General features: G+C 45.3%; 1 protein-coding gene across 1 annotated transcript; it reads right to left on the bottom strand.

Annotated features, from left to right (window-relative positions):
- Nucleotides 1–6,027: 6,027 nt before the first annotated feature.
- Nucleotides 6,028–10,337, bottom strand: Polr2h (RNA polymerase II, I and III subunit H). The gene is made up of 5 exons (XM_051191185.1): nucleotides 10,133–10,337; nucleotides 9,073–9,156; nucleotides 8,895–8,988; nucleotides 7,550–7,633; nucleotides 6,028–6,388 (listed from the first exon to the last, which is right to left on the bottom strand). The coding sequence occupies exons 1-5, from the start codon at nucleotides 10,203–10,205 to the stop codon at nucleotides 6,271–6,273; spliced, it is 453 nt and encodes a 150-aa protein (XP_051047142.1). The 5' UTR covers nucleotides 10,206–10,337; the 3' UTR covers nucleotides 6,028–6,270.
- Between the last annotated feature and the right edge of the window lie 446 nt (nucleotides 10,338–10,783).

Genomic DNA, 10,783 nt, shown 5'->3' with positions numbered 1-10,783 from the left:
AACTTAACATTTAAAAAAAAATAGGAAGAGCGGGATGGCTCAGTAGGTCAAAGTCCTTAATGTGCAACCTGACGTGAGTTTGATGCCTGGAACCATGGAAAAGGAAAGAACCAACTCCCAAAAATTGTCTTCCAACCTCATTATGCATGTCATCACATGCTGGCTGCACACACACACACACACACACACACACACACACACTAATAAGTAAAATAAAAGGGAAAAAAGCTGAACATGACCGCACATGCTGTAAACTCAATACATGGAAGGCAGAGACAGGAGGATAGGAGTTCAAGGCCACCTTCTGCTATATAAGGAGTTTGAGTCCTGCCTAGAGTACAAAAGACTATGTCTCAAAAATTAATTTGTATTATGGCAGGGACATATCTCAGTAGTAGAGCTTTTGCCTAGCACACCCAAAGTCCTGGGTTCAATTCTCAGAACAATAAAAACAATAACAACAAAAACCACAATCAGCAAGCCAAACACTTTCCAGCAAGGAGAGCTGGCACCCAGAACAAGATAAGCCAGAGGCCAAAAATGTGGGTTCTCGGTGGTCAGAAGACATGTGGGGATTCTGAGCTGGCTAAGGCTCCAGGCATCTGACACGGACTAATCTGAGAAACTGGTTTCTACAATTTAAACCAATCTGAAATCTACCCTCTTGAGACTGACTCTGAAAGTAGGTGTGACGGAGTGTATGCTGGTAAGAGCAGCACTCTGTGGGTTTGGGGCAGGAGAATCACGAGTTCAAGGTCATCTTAGGCTATATGACCAGCTGGCATCTCAGAGAGCCAGCTCAGTGACATGACTGTTGCCTAGGTGAGCCTTGGGTTTGATCCTGCACCATCAAACCCAAAGTGAAAAGTCTAGAGCAGAACCATTCTGTGCCGATGATCCCATCCCGTATACCCCAAACACACACTAAAACAAGAGTTCGCTGGCAAAGGCTCAGCCACTAAAAGTGACCATTAAGACTGACCACGAGTCCACTCTCTGGGACCCACATAGCAGTGAGAAGGGACTTCTCAAAATTGTCTTCTCCCTCACACACACACACACACACACACACACACACACACACAATGAAATGTTGAAAGCTTTTCTACTAAAGACCCCCTTTCCTATGTTGGGGCAGCCTACTGTCCACTCGACATTCTATTACTATTTCTAATGAGGGTCTCTCACTGTAATCTTACCCATCTTTTCTCAACCACTAAAAAACTAACTCCAGGGGATGATTAAAAGATTCTGTTAAAACTCACCCCAACCCCCAATGTGTCACACACACCCTACTGTTGACAGGAAAAAAAAGAAAAACCTTCCCTGCTGAGGCTACTCTCAGCCCATTTTCCTAAACACTATTTCTAACACCTCTTGTAAAGACAAAAAAAAAAAAAAAAAGATGGGGAAGGAAATACCCTAGGCATCCCAGCAGGGTCACCAGGACATCAAGAGAACAACTATGGACCAGGAAAGAAAAAAAAAGGGGGGGTAAAGGAGTTTGTCCTGACATCCTGGGATTAATCAATCCCCAGGCCCCAGATGATGGAAGAGACTGGTCTTGTAATATTTTGGTGAAGAAAGTGGTGTCCAAAGAATCTGCCCAGTGCTACAATGAAGAATTTTGGATAGATTCCCCATGGGCAGAAGACATCTCAAAACAGCCCTAGTATAGAATATGTCATATGATTACTAGTGTTTCTGTTTATAAAGGTTTATAATGAAAAGAAGCAAGCTGAGCAGGGTAAATTGCAAAATGTAAATTTTGAGAAGACCAGCAGTAGCAGTAGAATATAGGGAGTGGTGACCTCAGGGCAAGATCCCACCTAGCTCAGTTTCTAACTTTTGAGAAGGAAGTAAAGAAAATCTCAGTCTGGTGTGGTATGGCACACCTTTAATCCCAGCACTGGGAAGGCAGAGGCTGTCAGATCTTTGAGTTTGAGGCCAGCCTGGTCTAGAGATCCAGTTTTGGGACAGCTGAACTTAGGAGAAAGCTGATAAAAATGTAATTGAATGAGGGGGCCATGCTCCAGCCCCAGTCAGCAGCAGAACTTGGAAGCTTTGAACACGTGGTTCTGGCTTTAGAGTTAGAATAGAAGAAATGGGTTATGGAATTTGCCTCCACACCTAAAGAAAGCCACTGAGGTCAGGCATGTGTCAGCAGTATCCCTAAATGAAGGCCTAGTAGAGAGGCCATTGTGTGAAGCTGTGAAAGTGAAGCCTGGGTTGCCTTGGAGACCCCAAGATGTTTGAGATGCCAGAGTCATGAGACACCTGCTGAGAAGAGCTGCTAAAAAGGAGTAAAAGCGGCCCAAGAGAAAGAAGTGTGTTGCAGTCAGCAAAGCTGAGTGGAATTGAGATCTGAAGAGTGTTTGGACATCAGACATGGAGATGCAGAGGTTGGAGTTTGCCCAGCTGGTTTTCAGTCTTGCTTTGGTCCATTATTTCCTCACTATGCTCCCGTCCTGGCATTTTGGAATAGAGTGTATATCCTGTGCTATTATATAATACAACGCAATAATGCTGGTTCAGAATATCATGTTCATTTCCAAGTCCTCTTTCCTCCCCCCTTCCTTTCTTCCCTTCTTTACCTTCCTATCTCTTAACTTATTGAGCTGCTTTCTTTGAGCATGTACTTGGAGTAAATAAATTAACTAAAAAAGCTGCTCCATAGGGCACAATCTAAGAAAGGGGACCACACACACACACACACACACACACTCACTCCTGGAAATTCTTGCAATCCCAGGCATCATGACAGTGTGAATTAATTTTTCTTTTGTCTCTTCTCTTTCTTCATTGCTTCTTATTCTTCTTGGAGAAGTCCAAAGTAGCAGAGAAGCATAGAGTTCCCTTTTGCTCAGTAAAAGATGGGAGATACTGCAAAAAGATACCTTCTTGCAATTGTTAGTTACCCTTTATACAGAAGATTGCCTGCATCCACATCAAGAATGATGCAGAGCCTTGTCCTGGACTAGGTGTCAGCCTCTGCTAGGAATGAAACAGCCCTGAAGGTGGAGGTGGCTCTGAGAGCACAATTTGAGGAGCTTTTTCTCTGGGCAGTTCACAAGAGCTGTACTTCACAAAGAGATTCTGGACATGAGATATTATTAATTTGGTAGGAAGAACTCTTGACTGCATACTATTTTGAATACATAAGCAGCACTGCCTAAACAAGTCTTTGGTCTTCAAGAAAAGAACACTGAAGTGCATATGAGTTGTTCTTTCTAGGTATTTAGTCTTTTGTTGGTTCGTCTCTTAACAATCACCAGAAGTGTCTGTGAGCCCTACACAGTCAGGGAACTCCAGGAATGTATAAGCTTTCTCAGGCACATTATGATTCTCCCTTTAATGGGATCCCATGTGCTAGGTAAGCACTATAATCAAGGGCTTAAAAGGAATAAATTAGCTTTCAGTTTTCTGTATTCTGATTTCCTGGGGACACCCGCAACAGTTTCATAATCAGAGAGTTTCATGTTTATTTCAAATAAGTATTTATCCAAGCCTGGCTTCAGATTGTAAATATCAAATTTAATTGTACCACCATTTCTTCTGTTTTCCTCCTAATTGTTGATTTAGCAATATGGCACTTTCCTAAAAAATGATTAGTAAAGTAAGAGCACAAAACTATTAATATTGATATTAACTTAGATAAACTGGATCAGTGTTGAACCTTAGCAAGGACACAAGCTGACGCCTGTGCTCTCCTCAGGTGTGTGTGTGTGTCCGCGTGTGTGGTGGCTTTGTGATTTGAATTTGTTTTCACATTTGTGGTGGGTACTGGAGATACTGAGAATTGAACCTGGTTCCTCTCTCATGATAAACACTGGTATATCCTGAGTCTATTATTTACTTCCCACCTACATTTCTTCAGTTTATACAAATGGTAGGAAGGACACAAGAGGAGTTCCAGATTTGTTCACAATAGATATACAGTGCAAGCAAGCAAACAAAGCCTCAGACTAGCCAAACCTTTGCATGTAACTGTGGAGCCTCTCAGGGATCCTGTTTATGCCCATTGTAGTGTGTACATGCCCACTGATGTCCTAGAGAGGCCAAATGCTGTGCCCATGGGTCTTGCTGCTGGTGTCACCAATACACTTACTGGAGAAGCTGGCCTAGAATGTCTGAACTCTGGGTGAAAAAGGGCAGGACTCCAAAGGAGGAAACCAAATGGAAAGCGAGCAATAGGGGACACTGGGATGCTAAAGAATCTAGCCCCAGAATGTAGCCAATGAGAGGCTGAGATGAAGTGGTGTTCTGCCGTGTCCATAGGACCCTACAAGGATGAGCAAATAAACAACGAAGATTTTAAAGCACATAGCTTCTAGTCTGGATGTCTATCTATGTCAAGAGCATTTAGAATTACATTTTATTACTTAAAGTTTTAAAGAGAGTTTCTTTACATGTAAGTGTTTCAGAGTGGGCTGCAGGTGAGTCAGGCATTTATGATGAGTACATATGTCCTTTCAGGTTGCTTATGACACTGTCTTCAATGACACCTGTTCCCATGTTCAGTCCCTTGTGACTCATCTTAGTCAACACCCACTTTCACCCCCCACCCTCCCGTGTAACCTCACTTCCCTTCTGCCCTTTCGCTTGCCCACTTCTAGAGGAAGGCTTTTTAAAGGGGAAAATAAGACAGTAGATACTGGTCAAAGGAGAAGAAAATTAGATTTAAAACATTTAGTGGAAGAATTTTTAACCCATTAGTTTCAGGAAGCATTTAGCTACTACTCTCAAGTCATGGAACAGAAAACACTTTCTTCAAAATCTTATTTGCTTTGGTAAGTGAATTTTAATTTTATTTTTTCTTTTTTATTCATTCATTTATCTTAGTGTATGTCTTAGTCAGGGTTCCTATTGCTGTGAAGAGACCATGACCATGGCAACTCTTAGAAAGAAAAGCATTTGATTGGGGCTGGCTGACATTTCAGAGGTTTAACTGGCACGCAGGCAAACATGGTGCTGGGGGAGCAGAGGGTTCTACATCTTCATTAGCAGGGAGCAGGACTCTGTGTTCCCAGTGGGTGTAGCATGAGCACAGGAAACTTCTATGTCTGCCCCCACAGTGACACCCTTCCTGCAACAATGCCACACCTAGTCCAACAAAACCTCACCTCCCAATTGTGTCACTCTCTATGGGGGGGGTCATTTTCTTTAAAACCATTGTGTATGGTGTATATGTATGGGGTGTACACACAGACACACACACACACACACACACACACACACACACACACACGTATGCTTGTAGGCGAGTTTGGGGAGGCCCAGGAGGACGCTGGGCTCTGCTCTATCACTGTGTACTTTATTTTGTTGAGACAGTTTGTCTCAGGAGACCTCGAGCTATGCTGGCAGCCAGCCCTCACTACAATCCTCTCGTTTGTGCCCACCTTCTAGGCTGGGGTTATAGGTAGGGTGACATGCTCAGCTTTTAATATAGGTGCCAGGGATAAAAATGCAGACCTTTATGTGTATAGTAGGTACTTGAACTCACTACTCATCTCAGTAGCCTGATAAATACAATGAAAACAATGATGATGATGACAACAGCAGCAGCAAACCCCTTGAATTCTTTCTGGTAAAAAAAAAAAAAAAAAAGTGAGCGAGGTCAGGCAGTGGTAGTGCACGCCTTTAATCCCAGCACTCAGGAGGCAGATGGATCTCTGTGAGTTTGAGATCAGCCTGGTCTACAGAGCTGAGTTCCATGACAGGCTTCAAAACAATACAGAAAAACCCTGTCTGGAAAAAAAACAAAAACAAAAACAAAAACGAAAAGTGAACGAGAACTGGGAGCGTGCACATTCGAGCACGAGCAGGCACACACAGGTGGGGGCTGGGGGGATTCCCTTTGTAGCACACAAAAGGGCCTTGGTTCTGATACCCAGCATTGCATAAACCAGGTGTGATGCAATCCCAGAAACCCAGAAGGCAGTGGCAGGAGGCTCAAGTCCAAGGCCAGGCTGTACTATACAGCAAAAGCAAAACCCTGGATGCCCCCACCCCAATTCAAGAGAAGAGTCTGAAAAAGTAAACTTTAATTAAAAAACAAATCATACACAACTTCAGATTCATGCTGAGCTCTACCACTTGGCCTTTTACAGACAAGTCACTTTTCCACTGAATTCAGACAAACTGAAGATGTACCTGGAGTGGACACAGAGCCCAGTCCCTCACACAGACCAATACCACCAGCTTCTGCTCAGGTTCAAATAATGTCCATGACTTGAGTAACCAAGCAGCAAAGCTGGTTTCCCTCGAGGTTCAGAATGCCAGTTTCTTCATCAGCAGATACACTCTGGAATCCACCTCAAATCCATGTAGGTTGTTGGCATCACCCTGAAGCCTCATGAGCAGGCCCCCATAGGACACATATGCAGAGCTGAAAAAGAAGGTCCCTGGTCCTGAGTCTGAGCTGTCAAGCAGCTGCTTCCCAGCATCTCTCCATCCATTTTTTTAAGGCACTCCCCTAGTGTTTTGTCATTAAGAATGAACAACTAGGACAAAACTGAATGCAGACATGCACAATGTTTTACTCTAGTGGAGAAGTAAACACTGCTACTCCCAAAACAGGAGAGTAGTCACACAAATGAAGGTGTCACCATTCACAGCAATGTTGTTCCCACAAATGGAGGTGTCAACATTCATTGCAATGTTACACAAGGTTACACAGCTATTAAGACTACTGAGGAAGGGGCTGGAGAGATGGCTCAACCTTTAAGACCACTTACTGTTTTTAAAGAATGCAGAAAACCTGGATTCATCCTGCAAGTACCCACATGGCATCTTACAACCACCTATAACTCCATTTTCAAGGTGTCCAATGCCCCGTCTGACCTTGGTGGTCTCATGTCTGCACATGGTACACATACAAGCACCCAGGTGCATGCATACATACAAATAAACAAATAAATACTTTTTTGAAAAGGCTAATGAATCAGGAGGACGGCACATGCCTTTAATCCCAGCAGCAGGAGGCAGTCAAGTAGATCCCCAAGTTCAACACCAGCCTAGGTCTATATTGTTAGTTCCAGGACAACCCAGGCTACAGAGAGACCCTGTCTCAAAATAAAATAAAATTGAGGGGAATTTTCACCTGACAAGGGCAAAGCAAAAGTAGAAAACAGAGACAGGGTTTCTCTGTGGCTTTGGAAGCTGTCCTGGAACCAGCTCTTATAGACCAGGCTGGCCTTGAACTCAGAGATCTGCCTGCCTCTGCCTCCCCAGTGCTGGGACTAAAAGCGTGTGCCACTGTAAATTATCTTAAAGGGGAAAGTAAAAAAAGGAAACGAAAACTAGATATTCTCTGTTGTCCCTCACAAAGCAAGGTTACCAAAGTCTCCTGTGGGCTGGGCCACAGGGCCTTGAAATCCTGATAGCAGGTGACATAAGTAACCAAATATTCAGACTGGAAACTGTTTTCAAGATAAATTCTTCTGTGTACGTTTAGGGTACTAGAAAAAAATGAACCTAACACAGAAGTAGAAGCATGGCCCAATTTCACGACAGGGAGGGGGAGGATTTCCCAGACAATGCTACTTACAGACGTGTCGCTGCTTCTGTCGAGGTCTCATCCCCCTCAATCCTGTACACTTTCCCATACATGACATACTCAAACTGGTCAGCCCTACAAGCAACAGGCAAAGTTATTCTTCACAGCAAGAAACAATGTAAAAGACATTTAGAAGTGGAAACTGAGCCAGGTATGGTGGCAAGATCCCAGCCCTCGGGAGGCAGAGGTAGGTAGACCTCTGTGAGTTTGGGGCCAGCCTGGTCTACTGAGCTAGTTCCAGGCCAGCCATGGCAACACAAAGAAACCCTGTCTTGGAAAATCAAAAGAATAAAAATAAGAAATAATTAAAATGGAAACTGATAACAAGAAATGCCACAGAAGGGTGACCTTATTTGGCTCTCACATCAGTTCAGTGACCTGGACATGACTATTTTATCGGTGAGGAAATGGAGGCTGAAAGTAGTGGAAGTGAGAAGGGAAAATTCAATATGTAGTCATGGCTGTCCTAACTGGCTCTGTAGACCAGCCTGGCCTCAAACTCACAGAGCAACTCCTGCCTCTGCCTCCTAAGTGCTGGGATGAAGTATGTGCGCCACCAGGCCTGCTACCCCACAGTCTTTCTATCACACCAAGCTCCCTCCCAAAATCTAGGTGGCTATGTAATCATTTCCTAGGCCTTAAAAAAAGCTACACTTAAAGGGTGTGGGGATACATACCTTTAATTCCAACACTGAAGAGGCAGGGGAAGTGGATGTCATCTGTGAGTTCGAGGCCAGCTTGGTCTACATAGTCCAGGCCAACCAGGACTACAAAGAGAGGCCCTGTCTCAAATAAAACAACTGCAGCTCACAAGCTTCCACTCATTGCTCTCAGTAAGTAATAAAGCAGGTTGTTTGAATTTGTTTTTGTTTTTCAAATTTTTCAGAGATAGGGTCTCTTGGAGCCCAGGTTGGCCTCACACTTGATGTGAAGCCAAAGGCGTTCTTGAACTCCTGATCCTCCTGCCTCATCTCCCGAGTCCTGGAATTACAGACACAAACCATCACACCCAGTTCTGGTTGTGTGAATTCTAAGTGCAGCGATGTTTTTCCCTAGCATTAAATAAAGACTTTTCAGGGGCTCAGAGGTTAAGAGCACTGGCTGTTCTTCCAGAGGTCCTGAGTTCAATTCCCAGCAACTACATGGTGGCTCACAACCATCTGTAATGAGATCCTGTGTCCTCCCCTGGCATTCAGGCAAAAATGGAGGCAGAATACTGTGTACACAATAAATACATAAAGCTATCCTTTAAAAAAATAAAATAAAATAAAACGATAAAGACCTTTCTATGCACTACTTATCTATTTACTTCCTCCTGTACTAACTACTGCCTCACCTGGAAGGCCTGTCATCTGTGGGGTTGTATTCACCATCATCCAAAGTCCCATCTTCATACAAAGTACTAGCTATGACCAATCGGAACTTGTCACCTAAAAAGAACACCAACGCCAGAGTGAAGAAGCAGAAACCAAAGACCAAAAAATCTCATCCTTCTGCCTGTGTTCAATAGTTACCTAAGTCCACAGGGTAAATCTGAATGTTCACATCTAAGATGAGGTCCATCTTGAAAGATTCACTCTCACAGTGCAACCGAGATACTGAGAAAGAGCGACAGACATAATTACAGGCGCCAGGGTGGGGGTCAAATGCAAGAGGACAAATCTCCCAACAGGTCCACTCTGGCTAGCCTCGCTCTGGGACACAAGTGCAGTCCAAATCAGATTCAGAGAAGGAAGTAAAAACCTCAGCAGGTGATAGGATCCCAGAAAGAAGCAAAGCTTCTCAGGCAGTAACCAGTCTCTAGGCTCTAAATACACCTGGATGATTCAGACTAAACTCAACTCGGAACAAGGGAGTCACTTATCCAAGGATCCCCTCTTCCTGGTAGGCACTCTGCGAAGGGAATCGGCAGGGTAGGGCTTATTGAAAAAATCAAGGGTAGGGCTTATTGAAAAAATCAGGGGGCAGGGGTGCAAGCCTTTCATCCCAGCACTTGGAAGGCAGAGGCAGATGGACCCCTGTCCCTGTGAGTTCAAGGCCAGTCTAGTCTACAAAGCAAGTTCCAAAGAGAGACTCTGCCTTGGGAAGAAAAAAAAAAAAATTGTCTCCAGGTAAAGTGACACTAAGAAGAAACAACTTCCGGATCCCTGGGAAAATTAATACACCAAGCAGTCAGCTCAATGAAATTCGGAGAGGACTTGGCAAAGAGCTAACAATTCTTGGAGCAATACAAAACTATGTGTTAGGAAGACAGGGAGGTAACTCGCCTTAAGTAACAAAATAGGTCAGGCATCATCTACCTCTTGTTATAATAAATAGTTAAGTGTGCGAGAGAGGCGTGCGGTACAGCACGTAATACTGAATAGGGAGTTAGGAAGGTGTCCAGGGATTTACCAGCACCAAAGTCAAGGGCCACCCAGGCACCAGACAACGCACATATAATAGGAAAAGCTGTCTCAAGTTCCTCATTATGAAAAAAATTGTTTCCTGAAGAAGATACCGAGAGGGTGGGACGAGCCACTTGGGGTGGGTGGGCATGTTGGCCTCTTTCCTTACCTCCCCTACACACCTTACCTCGGTCAAATTTCTTGCCTTCTGGGTCAATGTCTTTCACATCAAAAATATCCTCGAACAGGATGCCCGCCATCGTAAGGGGCACGAGAGCTGCAGAGGTGCGGAGCGCGCGGCCACCACTGGGAATTCGCGCACCCCCTCACGTGGAAGTAAGAAGACAGGGCAGAGTACCGCCCCAAAAGCGGCAACCAGCCGGAGGGCGCAGGCGCACAGGCTGCAGCAACGCAGCCACTTCCGCTGCCTCCCCCTCGGGGCTTCTCAACTTCCGCCGGGAAAGGCCACTTCGGAGCGGGGCGGACCTTGTGGGCACGTCTCAAAGCGCGGTGACTCCGCCCAAGGCGGGGACGGACTAAATCCCACCCACCGCGGGTACCGCGCTGTGCCCGGCTCTACGGCGCCCTCTTCAGACCCCGAATCCCGAAGCTTGGAAAGCTTGGGGGCCAAACCCAGCCAGGAACCTTGATCCTTGGCCGAGAGGAGCGCGGCCCTAGCCCTTCCCTGCGGTCCGCGTGCCCGCCGAGGGCACAGTCCGTGCTGCAGGCGGCTGAAGCCGAACTCCACCCGCAGAGAGCCCGCCCAGCGAGGATGCAGTGCCCAGTCCCTCCGACTGCCACCAAGGTTCCCCACGCTGGTCCGAGCTGGCTCGGACCA

The sequence above is a fragment of the Phodopus roborovskii genome, unplaced genomic scaffold (assembly GCF_943737965.1).
Source record: "Phodopus roborovskii unplaced genomic scaffold, PHOROB, whole genome shotgun sequence".
NCBI classification, from domain to species: Eukaryota; Metazoa; Chordata; class Mammalia; order Rodentia; family Cricetidae; genus Phodopus; species Phodopus roborovskii.
Note: the sequence above shows the minus strand (reverse complement) of the source record. Positions and strands in the feature narration are given on the sequence as shown.

Excerpts from the sequence above, each read along its gene's own strand:
- Polr2h (XM_051191185.1), bottom strand. The coding sequence starts at position 10,205 with ATGGCGGGCATCCTGTTCGAGGATATTTTTGATGTGAAAGACATTGAC. Across the intron at positions 9,157-10,132 it reads AGGCAAGAAATTTGACCGAG|TATCTCGGTTGCACTGTGAG; the intron begins GTAAGGTGTGTA and ends GCTCTTTCTCAG. Across the intron at positions 7,634-8,894 it reads ACAGATGACAGGCCTTCCAG|GGCTGACCAGTTTGAGTATG; the intron begins GTGAGGCAGTAG and ends TGTTGCTTGTAG.